Source organism: Pholcus phalangioides, unplaced genomic scaffold, assembly GCF_987345545.1.
Source record: "Pholcus phalangioides strain wild (caught in Gottingen) unplaced genomic scaffold, Ppha-v1.0 ptg000004l_1, whole genome shotgun sequence".
In the NCBI taxonomy this organism is placed as follows: Eukaryota; Metazoa; Arthropoda; class Arachnida; order Araneae; family Pholcidae; genus Pholcus; species Pholcus phalangioides.
In genome coordinates this window covers 50,227,505-50,248,554 of record NW_028301597.1, presented here as the reverse complement: position 1 = coordinate 50,248,554, position 21,050 = coordinate 50,227,505, and the positions used below count along the sequence as shown (strand labels likewise).

At 34.7% G+C, this 21,050-nt stretch overlaps 1 protein-coding gene across 1 annotated transcript; it reads right to left on the bottom strand.

Annotated features, from left to right (window-relative positions):
- Positions 1-3,904: 3,904 nt before the first annotated feature.
- On the bottom strand, positions 3,905-20,806 carry LOC149087798 (uncharacterized). The gene is made up of 8 exons (XM_089231715.1): positions 20,558-20,806; positions 18,422-18,595; positions 14,716-14,805; positions 13,591-13,654; positions 9,405-9,522; positions 7,205-7,547; positions 5,330-5,472; positions 3,905-4,702 (listed from the first exon to the last, which is right to left on the bottom strand). The coding sequence occupies exons 1-8, from the start codon at positions 20,649-20,651 to the stop codon at positions 4,541-4,543; spliced, it is 1,188 nt and encodes a 395-aa protein (XP_089087841.1). The 5' UTR covers positions 20,652-20,806; the 3' UTR covers positions 3,905-4,540.
- Between the last annotated feature and the right edge of the window lie 244 nt (positions 20,807-21,050).

Here is a 21,050-nt window from a genome sequence, read left to right as displayed (position 1 = left end):
TTGAAATACACTCATAGAAATATCACCACTCGACATAAACAACAAATCTTTTGCAAAAGCAATAGATTCAAAAATTTTTCACATTTTTCATGTATTTAATACATGTGCTAGATAATTAATCAATCAGGTGAAAGCTCATTTCATGAAATATTGTTAAAAATTTTGTAATACATGTTATATCATTACTGTTTCATCCCATTTAATATATATACACATATGTACAGGAGCATTGGGGAGGGGGAACAATCATGTTACAAATTAAATTTTTTAAAAACTAATCAGTTCATTAAAATCATTCAGGCATTTGCTGTTGACAAAGAATTATCATAATGTAATAAAAACACGTCATTATTTCTTTTATCTTCAGGTACATTTTAATATCTGTCTCACCTGTATTAGCATACATTAGTATAGCATTGTTAAGATGGTGACTGCATGATATATTCTGCAATATTAATCCCTTTTTGTACTGTGTTTTTAAACCATTTTCAGAATAAATTTATCCTGGGCTATAAATAGCAAAAAAATGTCAATTATTTCTTATCACCATAATCACAAAAGTTTATTTCTCAATGGAACTTCCTTATAACCCTTAGTTTGCACCTGTGGAAAATCAGAAGAAAGACTAAATCATTAAAAAAATATATGACATTTTAAAAAAGTATTCAGTGATTTCTACCATGCTGTGGAAAGAGTTAATAAATAGCACCACCATATGCTAACCTCATATAACAATGCTTCACTTGGGATGGGCCATAACGGCTGAGTACAAATGCTCAATGCCAGTTCAGGTGAAGTTGGGAAGGTGTAAATGCAAGACTGATTATAATTCTTTGTACATTTCTTGATATTCTTGATACAAGTCAGATGTGTTAATTTTGCAAAACTTTCTTAAATGTCACTCACACTCCTCACAGATTGTTCCCCACAATGTATCTACTAAAATCATTTTGAATCAAGCAATCTATGATGTATCATGGAGAGAATCAAACTGTTGATTGCAATCACACAAATCCACTTCCGCCTATACCAATAATAATTTTTTTTACTGAACTGGGGACTACGTATATATATGGAGGAACAACGGTCACAAATAGATTGCAGATCACAACATAGTCAATGCCATTTTATAGATAAACTATTAACAAATGTCACCACACCGGGAGAGAAAGTTATTTGGACTGCCATCAACATTTTGTAAATTGAATGATTTTTATGTGTTGAAAAGTTTTCGTGATTTTCTGTGGGACGGGGGAGCAGTTTGAATATTTTAAAATGAGATCCATATTTTATTTGCCCTACATAATACTCATACATATACTATATTCATAAAATATTATACATGAACATTAAAAAAAATAATTACATTACTGCACAAAAACTGAATGACATTTTTTGGCATAAACTGTAAATTAAAATTACTTAACAATGTAAATTCTATGAAATAACAAAACAGTCATAAATATCAATGTGACACTTCTGAATGCATGTATAAAATGCTTAATAAGATTATCGCAAGCAAAAATAACCGAAAAAGCATTTTGTTTTACATGGTGAACACGCTTATAATGAGCATAAATGCTCATGGAAAGAGTGAAAGATGATTAATGCCAGCATTATTACACAAAATGAATGAACAATTTTACGATAACACAAAATTTCTGATCAAGTAATAATGTAGAGTTGTGAAAATTCTTCAAAAAAAACCCCAGCAAGATCTCATATGAGATTCATTGTGAAGAAAATTATATGGAGTTATTTCAAGATTAGCGGGGAAAAAAACGTAAACAAAAATCAAACAGCATTTTTCATACAAGGCTACTAGTTTAACATTCTCTATTAAACCAGTAATCAATAAATATTATATAAATCAAAACCAAGATTAGTACGTAACAAGCAAAACAATAAAAGAACAAATCTGCTAACTTTAAAAACTTAAATTGTAACATTTTACATTGCTGACAATGAGGAATTCAAAAATTCTGAAACTCAAGTTTGTGAAACCCGAAAGAAAAAGGTTTTCAAAAGAATATATAGATTACGGTGAAAAAAGCTAAAAGCACATTAAAAATCAATAACAGTGCAACAATATCATAGATGGACCAGTAATCTGTAATTCAAATGGAAAAAGTGAAAACCAGCCTATAAAAACAAGGGACTCCAAAATGTATGCAACAGATGCCTCAATAAGCTCATGCCATAATCAGATGCATGAATAAATATCATGAATTTTTTTTTTTTGCATCAGCACATCATTTAATTGATAAAACTCTTGGGAGAGTCAGGGTTCATATATAACTATATGTGCATAATAGAAGATAGATCATGATATCTAGATCAACAGTTCTTAGGCAGCATCCATGTAGATGTGAAAAAGCATTGCAAAGGAAGTACAAGATGAGGGATGCAAATATTTCTTGCTACTAGTCATTTTATTGGGGGGGGGGGGGGAGAGAATTTGAATTAAATATCACAGGGGACATGGGTACTTGAGCCTGGGTCATGGCAAAAACCTTACCAAAACTCGTGCTCAATCCATTGTATCCTATTCCTACATATGTCCTCAAATCCTGTACCCTATGAAAAAAGTACACAACCCTATATAAAGGCATTCCTCCCCCCCCCCCCAATGTTTTCTTCTTGTATGAATCATTGTTAAATTAGAAATCCATTATTTTATAGAATACCTAGTAATTTCTTGGAATAACTGATCAAGTCAGTTGAAGCGTAAAAATCACTTGAATTTTATGGTTTAACTAGTTATGTCATAGAATAACAATATACACCCCATTGAAGTCTATAAAGAAAAACATTTACCTTCCACCCCCACTCAATTAATGAACTTTTCCAGACAGTGCTGGCGGGGGACGGGTGAACTTTTTTGATAGACCATCTAATGTGTTACAAATTGTCTAGTGTAAGTAAATTGTCCAAATTGTCTGGTGTAGTTAAACTGTTTATTTTACACAAAAATTATCATTAGTTAATTGATAGAATAACTAGTTAAAGTATGGAATTATTAGTTTATTATACTCTAACTGATATTTTATCAGTTTTTCATGAAATAACTGAATTATACACTTTAACATATGCACCTCTGACTGGGAGGTGGGGGAGGGAGTTTGACTTAGTAAAAATGTTAAGAGCACTGTCATAGATCTTCCCTTATTGTTTTATCTTTTTGAATAAGTGCTGGAGAATGAATAATTTATGTTTTTGAAAACAGTTTTTGAGCATGCAGTGCTTACACAGATGTCACATCTGTTTTTACTGTGGAAAAATATATAAGTTCAAAGAGCTGCCAAAAAATCTTAAAAGCACTATCATCATCAACTACTTTCCCCAATATTGCTGGATCCCATTTCAAGAATTAAAATAAGTTATTATTTATCAAATACCAGAAAATGTCAGTTTAAATAAAACCATTACACACGTGTATGAAAAGAGTGTATAGCATTCACGTTACGGTTGCAAATATTTTTCCTCATTACAGCACAGAGATTCTAAGAAATACATTCAGTTTTTAGATGGCTCTCTCATTAAAGAAAGTTTATTTTACAGTTAGAACAAGGTTACAGTTTAGCACATAAACTCAAGTGAGGAGACAAATTCTGATCATTCAAAATTTTTCATTTGCGAATTTGTCTAGATAAAATGAATTTAAATTTAACACATGAATGATGTTTCACAGTTAAAATACATATTTATGTGAAAGTCAACAAATATTAAGTAACACTCATTTAGACACGAATGAAGAAATAATCTAATCATGCCAAGAACACAAAGGCTTCCTTATTTACATTAATAACATTCACCTCCAGTCAAATAAAGAATCCAATTCCCACAAATATGTGTTGAAGTAGAAAAAACTTGTTAGTTACAGAAATAATTTAAAGCAAACTTTAAGCAATTCTGAAAAATTTTAATGATTTCAAAGCAATGATAGCATCTCTGTAAAAGTTTTGAACGTTCTTGACTCTCTTCGAAGTAAGAATTTATAGGTAAACATATACAATAAACTGCAACTGGCCATACTGATATCTCTCTTATAAAATCTTTGGTTTTAAAAAGACAGTTACTTCAACTTTTTTTTGCATGGTACTGGTGTAAAACTGACCACTGTATAAAATTATCCTCTAGGTTACATGTATGAATTACCTGACCAATCACTGGAATTCTGATACCATTTAAATCTCAAGAAAACAATTTAGAAATATAGAGCATAGCAAAGCACAGATAATTGTTATTGAAAAGTAAAGAAAAACTCAGTTTGAAGTACCATTTTTTCATCGTATAATTTTGGTGAACATTCAAGAATATCTGACACAAATACTTTTTCACAATCAGAATAAGTTTTCCCATCTTTTTTTTTTTCTTAAAGTATAAAAATGATAAGAAAACCCACAGAAAAAATATCAACCATTGACTAGACAAGGGAAGGAAATCAGATAATGAAATCAATAACATGCTGGTTTACAAGTGAATAATTTCCTCCTCTTTATTTTCCCGTTTTTAAAGCTCCGCAAGACCTCCAAATCACTCAAAGAGTTGTTCTTTCATTCAATACTATTTCCACTTCATTCTCCACAAGTGAATCTGTGTCTTTCTCTTTATTCAGCTGAGAGCTACGACTTCTGCTCAAGGCTATAGCAGCTGCAATATCACTGCGCATTCGATTCTTCCGTTTCTTACATAAGCTTGCCTAAAAAAGATATAAATTATTCAAAAATAATAACAATTAGCTAGAAAAAAATAATAATTTGAATGAAATTCGAAAGATATATTGTTCAGAATGAGAAATGTTACTCAGAGAATTTCAGAGGAATTAAAAATATTGGAGCACAGAGGATCCACATTAAAACCTTTCCAATTTGATAGATGCTCAGAAGAATTGTCAAATTAAAAACACATAAAACTTTCAGAACCATTCATCACAGCATTGCTAAAGTTATTTTGATTGTGAGGCCAATGTGAGTGATGTTTTGTTCTTGAAACAATTACAACAGTAATATGAGAATTTTCTCCATACAATTTATGATAGTGATTTTATAATCAAAATTAGTTTTTTATACAAAAATTTATAGTTTTCAATAAATACATGAAATAATTGGAGATGATAAATCAAAGCAAAAATATACAGGAAAAATAATAAATTACCCAAAATACTTATCCCCCCTTACTGCAATTTTCACCTAGACTCATTTGAAGTCACTCATTTTCATAGATGCTTCATTCTTATAACTATATAGGCCTACTACCCTTTTATCTTACTGTGCCCAACACATATTTTTTATATCTAAGACACATACATTTTTTAAGAAATACATACCCTTTGGAACAAATCATAATAGCAATCGCCAGTAGACGAGGGTCTCAAATTATAGCTGCTCCAGGTGAAGCTACAAGTTTTCAAATCAACTTCAGAACCAATATGAGAAGTACAGCTGTACAGACTTTGCTGGTCAAAATTTCCTAAAAAATTAAACAGAAGGAAACTGATGAAAAATCATCAAAAACAAACAACTACTACTTCACCAAACACCAACTCTGGCCATATCGGTATATCGCAATTTACTACCATTAATGAGATGGGTTGTAAATGAAGGCACTGTCTATCGGTGGTCACCTCGAATTCATTAGGAAAAATATCTTATCTATATCCTCCCTCAGGTTCGAATCCGGGACGTGACATCAACCTTCACGTGGTAGACGATCATCTTACCACTACGCTACTCGGGTGCACATATAAACGAACAACTAGCAAATTTTAATTGAAGCTTATACAAATACTTAAAAAAGAAATATATCTACCATGTTTCTTTCTTTTTCTCTTCCCCCCCCCCCCCTCGTTAGCTGGCATGCCAGGAAATTCAAGTCACAAATTCCAGGTTATTCTTAAATATCTGCACTCTAAGAACCGATTGATTTGGCTCATTAGAGCCTTGTCTTTTTTCTGCATTTTAGAATCATTTTTGTTTTGTTTTACAAACTATGTTCAGATAGCTTTAGTTTTATGCTTTGCTTTTACTACTACAAATCTAGATTTTTACTTAAAAAAATGTAGGATGCTGAGCATATTTGTTTATGTAGATTAGATAAGTTAAATGGAGACATAAATTGTATTCCATGACCATGTTTGTAAAATTGAAATAGGCAGAGCAAGAAATTCCAGAATTACACTGCAAAATATGATATTGTGATACAAAAAGCGACATATTTTTTAAATCTCTGAACATGCAGAAAAACATGCAAAATACAGTATTTGTATTTAATATTAGGTTGACAATTGAATTACAGCAATAAGCAAATGATCAATCTTCATTAACGTTATAAATTTCCTGGGCAAAAATCCTGGTTTGGTCATGAATGTCTACTACCACTAACAAATTCGCTGGACAGATCCTACGGATCTCTTGGGATTACACAGGGACCACGTTAAAAAAAAAGAAATAGTAAAAACTTCTATTTCATTATGATTATTTATTTTATTTATTCAGTGATGTATATAAATTCATATCAGTTTTTTGATTTTATTCTATGATCTCTATTAAGCATCGCTTCTTTCTGCAAGCAAAGAACAGATCAGACTCCAACCTTCAAAAAGCTGGTGTCTTCTGGTTCCAAGAATTTTTATGGAATGCCAGATAATGCAGGGAATAAAGTTCGAGAGAAGCTCCAATTCTTCAATCATTTTTGTTGACTAAAGTCATATTTTATGCCCACGGGAACTAATTATAGACACAGACCAGCAGTTATAATGTTAATTTTAAATTGAATTTTTTTCATGTCACTTATAAAGATTGGTGTGCTAACTGCTCGGTATGTATACTGTATGGCATAGTAATGAGCTGCCATCTTGGCACCATTTCTCTCTCAGAATAAAAGTTGTACCCCTGTGTCAGGAAAGATGCTGAAGTCACTTGAGCAGATTTCAGACTCATGAAACCCTGAACACCGTCTGATATAATAATTGAATGGTTTATTAACTTGTGGTGGCGAAAGTTAAAAAAGATGAGACATTTTTTTCCAAATGGAAAATTGGTAATAGTGTTTCACAATGAAAACCATAACTTAGTATCTAGATGAAAGAAACTCGATTGTCAAACTTCACAAATTAGTGTAATATGGTGATTGAAATGAAACAAACAAAAAATTGTAATCATTCAAAAATTAAGTTTTATCATGAATATTTTGAAATATTTACCCGAATGATAAGTACGGTGAAAAAAGGCTGGGCTGGACATCAAGGATTTGTCAGAACAGGTTACTATGGTTGGAATGTTAGCAGCAGCCTGTGTGGAGAATATAGCAGCTTCTTTCTCGTTGATGTCAGGCAGTTCTGGTGCAGTGATCTTGCACCTGAAAGGTGTAGTTTCGTTGGAAGCTGTGCATGGTATAACAACAGGAATGGTGGATGATGGAAGACTTGAAGTTATTACTGGAACTGTATATTGGGACGTTATCATCGGAGAACAGCTGACATTCCATGGCTGCATAGACACTGCTGGTAGGGTCTCCTCAGATATATCTCTAGAATCACTGATTGCCTTTTTAAAAAAGGAGAAAAAAACCTTGCTCATTTAATTTGCAATGAAATAAAATGTAATCATGTGTCAGATTAGATTTTAAAAACAATGTAGAATCCAGTTGTGGAGAAAGATATATCTGCTTGAAATATAGTTAATGTGCATTATTTCTTAAAATTCAAATCATTTTTATATCCTCCAACTTTCACAAGAATATATTCTTCAGGAAAAATAACACCAAAATGTTACTAATTTTGCTACATGCTACTAATTTTTTCAGGTTTACAAAAGAGAGAGAGGGAGAGAGATTTCATTCCAATATAAATTTGTCAAAATTTAATTTAAATTTGTTTAAAAGTCTCAAAACTTTGAAGAAGTACTACAAATACAAGGCCACAACAGGAAAAATTCTAAATGAGGTGGCTGAGAAAAAGATGCCTATAAAAAATATGTATGTATATATTTCAAAAATACAGCCATCCAATTAAAAAAAAAAATAAAAACTATAGGTACATGGTAAAATATTTATGGTTGTTTTATTCTAAGTATGGATAGCTCCTCTCTACCCCAACATGTTCATCATATTTCTTTTCAAACATGTCAAATGTATCCGAAATTACTACCCCCCCCGGGGAAGATATTCCATTTATTAATAACCCTTATTAGAGAAAAATTCCCTGCAACACCACAACATAGAATTGTCCCTTATGCCATGTAATGTATATCACTTCACTACTCACCTTACCTGTCATGCCATGGGTCTCTCACCATCACATCTCATATGTTACCCACATAAAGTTTTTTTTATATAAGAAAAGAGATAAGATACAAGTTTTTATTACAAGAAGTATATGTCAGTTGAAGTATATGTTGTTTCCTGTCAGTATATGTCATGATCGCAATTTCCTTTAACGCAGTCATTCAAAAAAATCCAACTTCATGCATATATAAATCAGAAGATAACATCCTCTGGGTTTTCTTTCCCATGCTTAGGACTCTTACAATGTACTCATTTTACTATAGCATATACGTAAAACTTACTATGATGCAGTTATATCAATCATCACTTTCTCTGACAAAAGACATCACGCCACACGTGCCTGTTTGAACCAATGAGAAATGTTGTTGGTTGTCAGGCGATCATACTCAACCAATGAGAGGGGATTTTCATCGCGCTCATATAGCTCTCTCGTGCTTTTCAGACAGAGAGAAAATTGTCATTCAGTGGAGCAGTTTGCTTTTTTATTTGAGATCTCTCTCGTAAGTAATTTAAGTAACTGATCGAGGAAAGAGACTTTCTGGATATTATTGCCAAGGTGAACTCGGAAAAAAAAGTCAAATCGTCTGCGCTTGGTCTTCCAAGCAGAGAACGGGTGACATTTCTTCCAGAGTACACCTTGGCAATGATATCCAGAAAGTTACTTTCCTAGGTATATTATTAGCACTATTTTTTTCGGTCACTTAATCATCTTGCATGAATACTACAATATATGAGTATGAAATGTACTATTATGGTGTTGTTTCAGATTTTTTTCTCGATGTTATTTCGTGCAGTTAGCATATGATTCTTGAACACCAAACACTCATAACTCTGACATCACAGAAATGTTAGAACCACACTCAACACTTTCAGTCACATGTACTAATTCATTAGAAATTTTTCATAGGAATGGTTTACAAAGTGTATATAAGTTTCAGTAGTAGTTGGTGTGCGAAATTCATTGTGAAGCAGAAAAAAAATTTTCAATTTGGAAATTAAGTCAAAATTATTGCTAAATTAAAGGCATACAGAAAAAAAATAATAAATTTCCTTTCAAGAAATTTCAGGACAACTGCACAAGATGAAAAGAAGGGAACAATTCAAAGAAAACAACATACATCTTGGTTTTCGAAGAACATCTCGCGCTTTGGAAGTGGCGAATCCTCCAGTGATTTCTCCATTTTGCGAAACTCGTGTAAATGTGATTGCTTCAAGCCCAAAAACACAACAGAATTACTGAAAATAATAATAATAATAATAAGTTTCACAAAGAAAGATGAAGATAAGAACATGTGCAAGAACTTTGGATTCAAAGACCCATAGAATATCTAAATCTTGAAATAAATGTTTAGGCAGATGTCTCTCAGGGAAAAATTCAAAATGACCCATCCAAATGAATCCATTACAATAGAACCTTGATTATCTGAGCTAATGTTGGGGAAAGTGAACACCAGGGTTGGCAGGTTTTTGACACATGGCAGTCATGTCAAAAACCTTAAATATTGCTTTCCAATATAAACATTCCCATTGAAAATACACATTCAATGCATGTAATGTATAAAGTCACTATGTTATACAAAGAATAAATACTTAATATGATTTTAAACTAATTTTCTGTTCTCTACGGAATTACTTTGGACAATATATGCATATTTTTTTCATGCAAAATATACAATTTGAATAGAGCATAGCATAAATGATGAAGGAAAAACTATGGAACTATATTTGATATTCAATTAAAGATGAAATTCTCAATCTTCAAAAATTTCTCCAATTGCTTATGTATGTGTATTGATATAAAGCATCAGCTGTATTCTTTTCATAACAGATAGGTGTTTAAAAAACTTCTTTTACGCCATATACGCAATGTTAATTTTTGTTATTATTAAATTATATATATAATCACTGATACTTAAAATGATACCCTCATTGCACATAACATTAGAATACAGCTAGCAAATAAAAATATTAAATTGTAGGATTAAAATGTCCTTTAGTTTAGCAGAGCTGATTGCATATGCTTAGAAAGAGCTCCTATAACTTATTCTACCCTCATGTCCATAAATTGAGAATAATTCAGAATCACACAGAAATCCAAATCTAAAGTAAAAATTTCACCTGTAGAATTATCACACACATCTGCAAGAATGATATGCAAATTTCAGGAAGCCACCAGATGATGCAGATAGTAAGTCACAATGACGAGAGTGTAAGAGGGGGGTGTATAAGGAATGGTGGCAAAGAAGTAAAATTGTTCACAAGAGTTCTGTAAGGCGCTCAGTGCCATAAGCGAATAGTTATGACACAGAGGACGCATGCGGATGATTTTTTACGTGGTAGAATTATCGGCCGCCTGGAACGTGGGCGTACTCAGATGGAAGTATCCGAGGAACTTGGAACTGCCCAAAGTGTCATCTCTAGGCTTTGGAAACGATTCCAAGATAACGGAAATTGTCAGTAGACATTACAGTGCAGGTCGCCCCCGAGTTACAACGCCGAATGAAGACCGGTATTTGGCAGTAACTGCCAAAAGAAGCAGCCGGAGCACAACATCCGACCTGTCTCGTTAGCTATCTGCAGCCACGGGTACCACAGTTTCAAGGCAAACGGTGTACAGACGTTCAGGAGATATTGGTCTATATGCTCGCAGGCCTGTCAGATGTGTTCCCCTCACAGCAACTCACTGTCGGCAGCGATTAGCCTGAAGTAGAAAACATGCAATGTGGACATCGTCACAGTGGGCTTGTGTGATGTTTTCCGACGAGTCCAGGTTTAGCTTGCAGTCTGATTCACGTCTGACTTTCATATGGAGAACGCCAGGTACCGTTACTACCAAGACAACATCATTGAACGACACCGTTACGGTGGTGCAGCATTGCTCGTTTGGGGTGGAATTATACTGGGTTCCAGAACAGATCTGCATGTTCAAACCGGAACCATGAAAGCCCAAATTTATCGGGACATCATTCTGGAACAACATGTACGTTTGTTTAGGGGTGCCATGGGCGCAGAATTTGTTTTTATGGATGACAACGCATGTCCTCACCGAGCAAACATCGTAAATGAATGCCTTGAATCTGAGGATATAACCCGTATGGAATGGCCAGCATTCTCACCTGACTTGAATCCGATAGAGCATGTGTGGGACATGCTTGGCCGACGAGTTGCAGCCCGTCAACCACCTCCTACATGTGTACCGGAACTTCGGAGAGCATTGCTTGCTGAGTGGAGTGATCTTCCCCAAGATCAGATCGATAATTTGATACTCAGCATGCCTAGGCGTTGTACGGACTGTATTTCATCGCATGGGAGACATACAATGTATTAACCATCATACCAACCATGTAATAGTAAGTTTTTGTAAAGGAGATATTTCTTACAATTGCTCCAGGGAGCAAAAATCAGCAAGGCATAGTTTTTATGAATGGTATCATACATACACCATCGTTTTTGTTCTTTATCTTTTGTTTAATAAATGGGCTTTATGAATAAGTAACGTTTGTTTTGTTTCTGAACCTTTATTTGCCGGAGCTGGCATTATCCTCAATTTATGGACATGAGTGTAAGTACAAATGTAAGAATTATAACATTTTGACAATAAGTTTTGACTGTTTTAATACTGAGTAAGTTCAAGAACCTAACCCTGTAATCTCCTATCACCACATATTTTGAATAAACAGCTCTATTTCGCTTAGTAAATTGAACACGGGTAATCAATAGATAAAATGGACCATATTATGATTAATATTTTGTTTTGATTATTGTAATAAATTAGTGTTTAAAAAATAAATCAGAAACAAACATTACAAAAAAGTTTCTCATCGTGTTAGGGGCCGTTCAAGTATTACGTAAGCAAATTTTTAGCCATTTTTGACCCCCCCCCTGTCAGCAAAAGTCAGCAAAATGCTGACACATCCCCCCCCCCCCCCCACCTGTCAGCAAAATTTTGTCATCAGCTCTGCCCCTCTGAATCCTAACTCGTGTTTTCATAAAGGGTGGTTGATGACTTAAGCATTATCCAAACCCCCACCTCCGCCCTTGTCATCAAAAGTCAGCAAATATCGGATACCCCTTCTCCCCCATCGATGATGACGTAATACTTGAACGGCCCCTTATCAACTTATTGTCCTCAAAATATTATCCAAAAGCATTCATTTAGGTTTTTGATATCAAAAACCCAACCATGGTGAACATGCATAACCAAAAACATGGTTAAACTGCCGAAAGTAAAAAAAAATTATTTAAAATGACAAAATTAAAAAAAGAGAAGTATTTATGCATTTTACCTGTTCAAAATGACTATCCAGTGCATATACATATATATATTATCCATGTAAAAGAAATCTAATAAAAAATTACACAAATCGAGTGCTAGCCACACTACTGATAACCTTGATTATCCAGGCTAAAGTTGGGGAAGGTGGTCACTGATAACTGAAAAACACGCTTATCTTTTTCCTGTCAGCATAGTTCTAAAATGTACTACAAGAATGATGCAAACAAGGAATAGTGTTTGTTCAGCCGATGAGCCATGAGGTCATGTGACCACATCCAAAGTTACACCATTCTTGTGCCTTATCATTCCTTGGCACAAAAAAGCAATGCATTTCAACTAACTTGCTGGCATTTCCTGTAAATATTCAAGCGTTGATTGCCCCAAGACAATGTCCAGTTCTTATCTATATACCTATATATAAAATAACTATATAGTCGAACACTGTTATAGCGAAAATTTTTTTGCATAATGAACACTTTTCTAATCCCCCAAATAAGTTTACATAGGAACAATCCAATTCCTTTATAGTGAAATTTCATTATAACGAAGTGATTTCTCTAGTCTCTTGGCGTTCGTTATAATGGGATTCAACAGTACATAAAATAACATGTTCTGACTAACTGATTCATCATCGCCGAGCCAAAACTGCTGAAGCTATAAATATAAAACTTAATCAGTAGTTCCATTTTATGATGTGACGACTCACTAAGAAAAGGTTTTTTGAAATTCAACCCCTGAGGAAGTCATAAGTGGATTCAAAGGTTATATAAAGAAATCATGCAGAGAAGAAACTGCTGAAACTATAGATATGAAATTTGTGTGTGTGTGTGTGGTCAATGCTTTTATCATGTGAAGACTTCATATAAGTTTTTTTAAAATTCCGCCCTTAAGGAAGCCATGAGGGGGTTCAAAGGTTATATAGAGAAATTGTGTCGAGTCGAAACTGCTGAAGCTATAAATATGAAATGCTTTCATGAAACCATTAAGTAAATACCAGGTGTGTATGAGAAAATAAACATTTTAAATACCTTTGTACAACAGAAGGAAATAAGTGCTTCGTTCTTGCTCGTGCTCTTTCCTTGGAATGTAGCCCTTTAAGATATATATATAAACACAGAATTACAATGCAACTTAAAGAAACTGTAACGAGATAAAGAAAAGATAATATCAGATATGGCTTGAAAATGCTCAAATTTCTATTAAGCAGTTTCAAATACAGTAGACTCTCTAAACACCAGCACATATCAGACCAGGGTATGCCGGATTAGAGTAAATTGAAAATGCTAATTTAAATAATATAAACTTCTGCACACCGACATGCAGTGACATGTTTTCCTCTTCTACACTCGAAAAAACCCACTTAAAAACACCAGATTAATGAATAGACTGGACTATCAACAAGTGGCCAGATTATCAAGAGCCTCCTGCAATTTATAACTAAACACGTTACTGTAGGACTCATCGGTAGAAAACAACCTACTGGTAATTTATTATTATTGATATATCGAACAATCAACTTTTTTTAACTGATATAAATTGACCAACAATTTTTAGCCAATAGGTGTCTACTTTAACAGACTCTTCATAGCAATCAACAGAGAAATGAAATATATATATATATGTTATACACTTATACGCTAGGCTATTACATGAAAAATATTTTCTTTGAATCAACATCAAAAATAAGTTTTTGTCTACTTGGTTAAAGAAAAACCATTGATGCGCACGATTCAAAACAGGATTACTTGGATTTAGAACAACTATCAACATTCATTGAGGTGATTGTGTGTGTGAATATTGTTTTTTCATAGCTAGTACTAAGCGCTCCAAAAATGTAATGCTATTCATTTCATTCGATGTAGATGTTTGGTGCCATGTTTCAATTACTTCCTCCTCAAAAATAATTTTCTACTTGTGTATCACTCACTGAAACAATTTTCATAAGCAAATCAACCACAACTCACTGCAATTACCAGCGATTACTGAACTTATTAATTTCCAAAAACACGAGTCTATTAAAGCACTGACCCATTTTATTTGCATATACTCTGGTTTTTCTCAAGAAGACAATTAGAATGGAATGCGATACAACATTGATTTTGAGTTGGGATGAAAAATACAAAATCTTTCAAGGCAAAGATTTGTTTACTCACAATATTTTTTCGACTTCAAGAGCTGCATCCTACAGCAGCATTTCCAGAAAAGTAATGCCAGCAGAAACAGTGCAACTATGAGAGACGCACCTACAACAAATTAATATGCATTCAATAACTGCATGAAAATTGTATAGTCTATGTTTATGAGTCGAAAAGATGCATTTACTGTAGAACAGGGCTTGAAAAAATCCCCAGGTGCCAATCACCATGGTGTCGCCACAGTGGCGGTCGGCTGAAGTTGGTTTTCTGTGGTTCTTAACTTCAAGGTGCAAATGCTAGGTGATCTCCCCTTTAAAAAGTCTTGCCACAGAGAGCAACAGACCTACAAACAGTACAAATGTTGTATAGTACAGTACAATCATAACACATCACTCACTTCTGAAATATAGATGGCAGCACTGAAAAATCAAACACAACACTACATACACACTCAGACTGTTAGGTACACACAGTTACACTTATGGCACAACTCACTAAGTAGTAAATCACCCATAGATGGTGATGGACCTGAGTTGTGTTCGGTTTGAAAGAAAGTCACCATGGTGGCTATAAAATCAGCATTAGTGCATACAATTTTTTATACAGTGGAACTTCGGTTAATGAGCAGAAATTTTGACTTGATTAACAAGCGATGATTCATATTACAAGCAAAATTTTTATGTTTTGTTTACTGAGTTACATGTGAACTCCACTGAAACGATGGTTCTTGGCTTATGCCAATGCACATTCTATGGGATTGTGTGTAATATGAACTGAACTACCCACCAACAGTTTCAGGAAAAACCATTTTGCACAGCCTCAAGATCATCAACAAAGCCCGGAATGGATGTTACCAACCCTCAATTCTGCTTGAAGAAAACTGGGCTTATTGCATTATGAAACATGATTTTCAGTGTTTAGCTCATGAGCAATAGCCACCAGTTGTCAAAGAGATTGTGTCTTTAGGGGGGGAACCCTGGGACTGAAGTTGAGTGAGGAGACCAAAAGAGTTGACCACAGACCAATTGAAGGATCTCCATTGTGTGCAACAACAAGAGCTTATGGGCAGGATCTTGCCTGAGGAAGGAAGAAAGAAAAAAGGAGTAATTTTTTTCTCAATTCAAATGAGATTAGAGAGATGCGTCGAATGTGGGAAGCGGTCCAATACTTTGTAGATAAAATCTGTCCAAGGACAATGCAATTTCTGTGAAAACCCTAAAAGGAGGAAATGCATGTCATTGGATCGGTTCTTTTTTAAAGTCACACAAAAAAGAAAAAGAATGTGGCGAGACAGCAGATAAAGGCAAATAATTGTCAATTAAATAACATTTTCATCAGCTATTTTTATGTGTATGAATTATACGTAGAACGAATCATCTGAGTTTATGTATTGTGTCCTATGGAGAAGTTTGATTCGATACACGAGTGATTCGAATAATGAGCACGTTCGTGAAACAAATTATGCTTGTTAACCAAAATTTCACTGTATTTGATTGTTAAATCAGTCTGATTTCTGATTTCATGATGATGATGTCTTCCAACATAAAAAAGGTCATTATGTCCCAGAAAAGTGAAAAAAAAAAATTAAGGACTTTTTCCTGGAAAAATATCTATGCTCGTCTCCTAGGAAATTTGTCTGGTGTCTAAATTGTTTTTAAATTTGCTGAGCTCTGCAATTAAACCTTGCCATAGTGAAATTGACTTATAACGAATCTCAAGATATAACAAACGAAAATTTTGGTTTTTTCAAACTCATTGTAACAGGGTTTGACTGCACAATAGAACCTTGAGTATTCAATATGAGTTTTTATTACATACATACATACATATATACTAGCTATAATACCCGACGTTGCCCGGGTTTTCTTCAATGAGGCTTTTTTGGATCACGTGATATCTCCCTCTTTCTTTGAGGGACATGCAAACCGTGTCTAAGTTAACAAATCTAGATTTAAAGGAACATAGAAACGAATATATATTTTTTTCTTTTTTAAGGGGTGCTAGGTATTTCGATCCCCCCCCCCCCCGAACTTTAAGTTCTCCATCTGCCTGTTTCAGCTTTCAAAAATGCTTAATTGAAGCTGTGGAATTTCTTCGATGTACTTTACGGGCCCATAATTAATTTCAAAACATCCTAAACTATGAATTTATGCAGTTGAATATCAAAAGACACTACGGAGACATTAATTTTCGCTTGAGAAGATATAAATAAAAAGTTGAAATCAATGTTATTGCATGAATGTCCAACTCAAAAGTAGGTCCGGCTAATTACTTCATATTTGATCTCCTGGGCTTCGTATATCTCTAATCAAACTCAATATTTCAGAAATCTAGAATTCAACACAATTTTTAAAATTATGTATGTGACAGAAAACTCCACAAAATTTCAGCATTTCTACAGTAAAATCGGCAATTTTAACACTGATTTCTGTGGGGCATCATCCTTTGCCTTACCCTCAAAGTGATGCTGATGATGGTGTCTATTCAAAAAGCTCTCATTACTGGGAGGATTGAATAAAGTGGCAAACCATTATAAAGGCATAAATATTATACATATACGTACAGCATTAAAGAAACGGCAAACCATTGTAAAGGCATATACACGTCTTAAACGCATTGCTAGGGAACCACGGTAACCAAAGTAAACGTTCGGAAAGTGATTGTTGAGGCCCAAAAACCATTGTTGCCCTACGGATTTTTGCCCATTTGGGGCATTTGCCCTGGTCTGACGAAATTTTAAAGTAGCCTATCGTTCAAGTCGGGTCCCATTTGGTATATATGCAAAATTTGGCGACGATCGATCTAAAATCGTAGATTTGTATAGAGAACATACACACACACACACAGAAAATCAATTTTATATATATAGATATATATATATTATCCAGAGGTTTAAAAGCCTTCTTTCTCTTTCAAACCAAGCACAACTCTAATTTACCGCCATGGGTGATTTACTACTGAGTGAGTTGTGCAAGTGTTTACCTAACAGTCTGAGTGCATATATAGTGTTGTCTAATTTTTCGGTGTTGCCATCCATATATATTTCAGAAGTGAAGTGCAATGATTAAATATTTCTACCATTGTAGGCCTGTTACTCTCTGTCGCGAGACTTTACAATGGGGGGAGATTGGCTCACATTCACGATTCAAAGTTGGGAACCACAGAAAACCAGCTTCAGCCGACCACCACTGCAACGACGGTGGGGTTCGAACACAGGTCCTCGCGATGCCAGTCTGTCAGTATGACAACTCAGCCACCACAGCGACAGGTTTGAAAACATAGAAAATTGGGATTCCCTCACTGTTTCACATCATTGTGCAATCTCTTTCACGTCTCACAACAAATGGCCCACAATTTGGTAAATATGTAATTCCATCTTTAATGTTATTGAAATCACACAAAGTCAGGATTTGACAAATCTGAAGTTGCCATGGCACTTAAAATTTTCTGTATGTGATTGTTAAATTGGAGTCATGACGGAAAACATTTTCTCACTTCATGACAGTTTGTCTTTTAATATAGGAAAATGATATAAAGTGCCAGAAAAAATATGTATATTTAGGACCGTTTTTTCTTGAGATTGAAATCATTCTTGTCTCCTAAGAAATTTGGATGGATCCTATTTTTTTTATTTTTTTCATGTCAAGCCCTATTGTACAAATTGACAAAAATTGAAAACAATATGTTAGAAAAGTAAATATAGATTTCCTGCAGGTGATCTCACCGATAATAGCACCAACAAATAAAGGAATGTCTTCACTCAAAAATCCTAAGAATAAACGAGGCTTTAAGATGTCTGGTGGAGAAGTGCTGTTGTTACTCAGCGATTTGTCTTTGAAGGCTAAAATAGTGACACTCTGTTGGACAAAAACTTGTTGAAGCCCATTGTTCTTTTGGCCTAGAAAACAATCGAAATTGAGTTTAACATTAATTAGATATTCACATTGAAATATTATGATCAAAAATCACTTCCTAGGTCTCTTTTGATCATTCCCATGCTTGCACATTTTCTACGTCACTCTTTTGGTTGTTCTCCTGCTTGCACATTCATTTATGTCACTCTTTCGATCCTTTACATGCTTGAAACTATGGCCATAGTGGCCATACTTGTGGTCCCACTTTTGGCCATTCACATGCTTGCACCCTCTTTAGGTTATGCTTTTGGTCATTCACATGCTTGCACCCTCTTTAGGTTATGCTTTTGGTCATTCACATGCTTTTACACCCTCTTAGTCACTCTTTTGGTCTTTCACATACTTGCACACCCTCTAGGTCAGGTGTTCTCAACCTTTGGATGCCCGCAGCCCGGTAGAATTTTTTTTGAGTGGAAGGTTCAGTCATAAACACCACTTATGGGGAAAAATATAATTATGAATCACTCACAGCCGGGTTTGACCGAGCCAGGGCCCGGTAATGGGTAGTGGTCCAGCGGTTGAAAAACACTGCTCTAGGTCACTCGTTTGGTCATTCCCATATTTGCAGCCTCTCTACGCCATGCTTTTGGTCATTCCCATACTGGCACCCCTCTCTACGTCATAGTTTTGGTCACTTACACATTTACGCATGCTCTCAATCACTTTTGGTCACTTCAGTAACAGCTTCGGTATAAGGGGCACACCAACTTGCCGACTTTTTTCCGACGATACGTTGCCAGCGCCGGTGCACTGCGGTGTTCTGCGTTCCAGTTGCCTGCTGGGTTGTTGTTGTTCTAGAATGTTCTTCGTTTAAAAAAATACAGCGAGATAGCGCTGGTGGTTGTTTTCTATTGTTTCTAGTGCATCTTTTAAAACTTCCAACTGCCAGTTTCAAATGTGTCTTCATTCTCTCTCTCTTTTTCTTCCAAATGGCATCACCTTATAGCCGCGGCATTTTGAATGATTTGAAAAATCATTGGAGATTAGTTCATTTGGAACAACTACGGTTCCGTTCATTTTCTCTTCCTTCCGTATATATAATGTCGTGTGTGGGTTGGATTAATAATTAGATATCTCTTCCCTCAGGTTGTACCTTTAATATTTTCCAATATTTATTCTTTTCTACATACAGGATGCCCCTGTATCCTTTTTATTTATTTTATTTAAAAGAACCTGGATTCCTGGAAAGAGAGTCCGGGTTTTAATTTTATAATTATTTTTTTTATTATAATTATGGTTGTTGGTTTTAGCATGTTTATGCTTGCTTGAGCGTCAATAGCGTCCCACAGCCTCATATCATATTTACTAACCCAGAAATCATATTTATAATCCAGATCTTATTTGTTTTCATTTCTCTTGTGTTTCATGATATTTTTCATATTGTTTTCATTATTTTCTATGCTGGAGATTTTTTTTCTTCGGCGCCCGTAATGTGTCTAACTGCCTTGGCGACATTTGTTGGGGTCGTCCGACATATTTGGCGACGAAAATCGCCAACCTGTCCCTTATACCAAAGCTGTTCCCTTTTGGTCACTAACATGCTTGCACGCTCTTTCGTTCACTGACATGCTTGCGAATTGTCCTGGGTCACTCGCTCATTTGGGCGAGTCTAGTCTCTCTAGGCATGACCTAGTCTCTCGCTCTCTAGGCAGAGACGATTTGTGCTGGGCGACAAATTTTGTAGCCCTTTCTCCCATCCTACTAACTTTCTCGACCATTTATTCCTCAAATTTCCCACACCCTGGGCTATAGCCGCTAAACTCACCCCTCCCCCTGTAGATACACCATCCAAGATATGGACCTAAATACCCTGCCCCCTTCCAACAGTCCCAGCTCCTAAAGGGAAACCATGATGACAATAATAATGGAAATTAGAAGAAAAAAAAAGCATAATCATCGATTGGAAAAGCGAATGACAATGATTGTTATTATAATAATAATAATACCTTCGTTAACCATCACCATTGAGGATGGTTTCCCAGTGGTCGTTGTTAAGACGTCGAAGAACTGTAACGATTTCTTCAGAGCATTCTTACCCATGGTGATGCCACGAATTCAATTAATTAATTAATCAATCGATTAATTAATTTTCAGCCCAACCCTTTCCCCATATAACCATCTATAGATCTTACATTAAAGTGTCATTTTTTTTTCCTCCCTTGGATTGTTGATGGACCGCCGCCCCCGCGAATTATACTGCAACGACTGCAAAGTTTGTCTTTATACTGTTTTTTAAAAGCAGGGGAAAAAAAATGGTTTTTTTTAAATTTATAATATGTGCTCTTTCTTTCATGTCTATTAATATTAACTTCATCTTTGTGCTCAAAAAGACATTTTAATTGTTTTTATTTGTATACAGTAACAATAAAAATTGATTTGTTCAAATTTTTATTGTCTGAAGGTATTCGTCACCGTGGATACATCTTCATTAAGAAACAG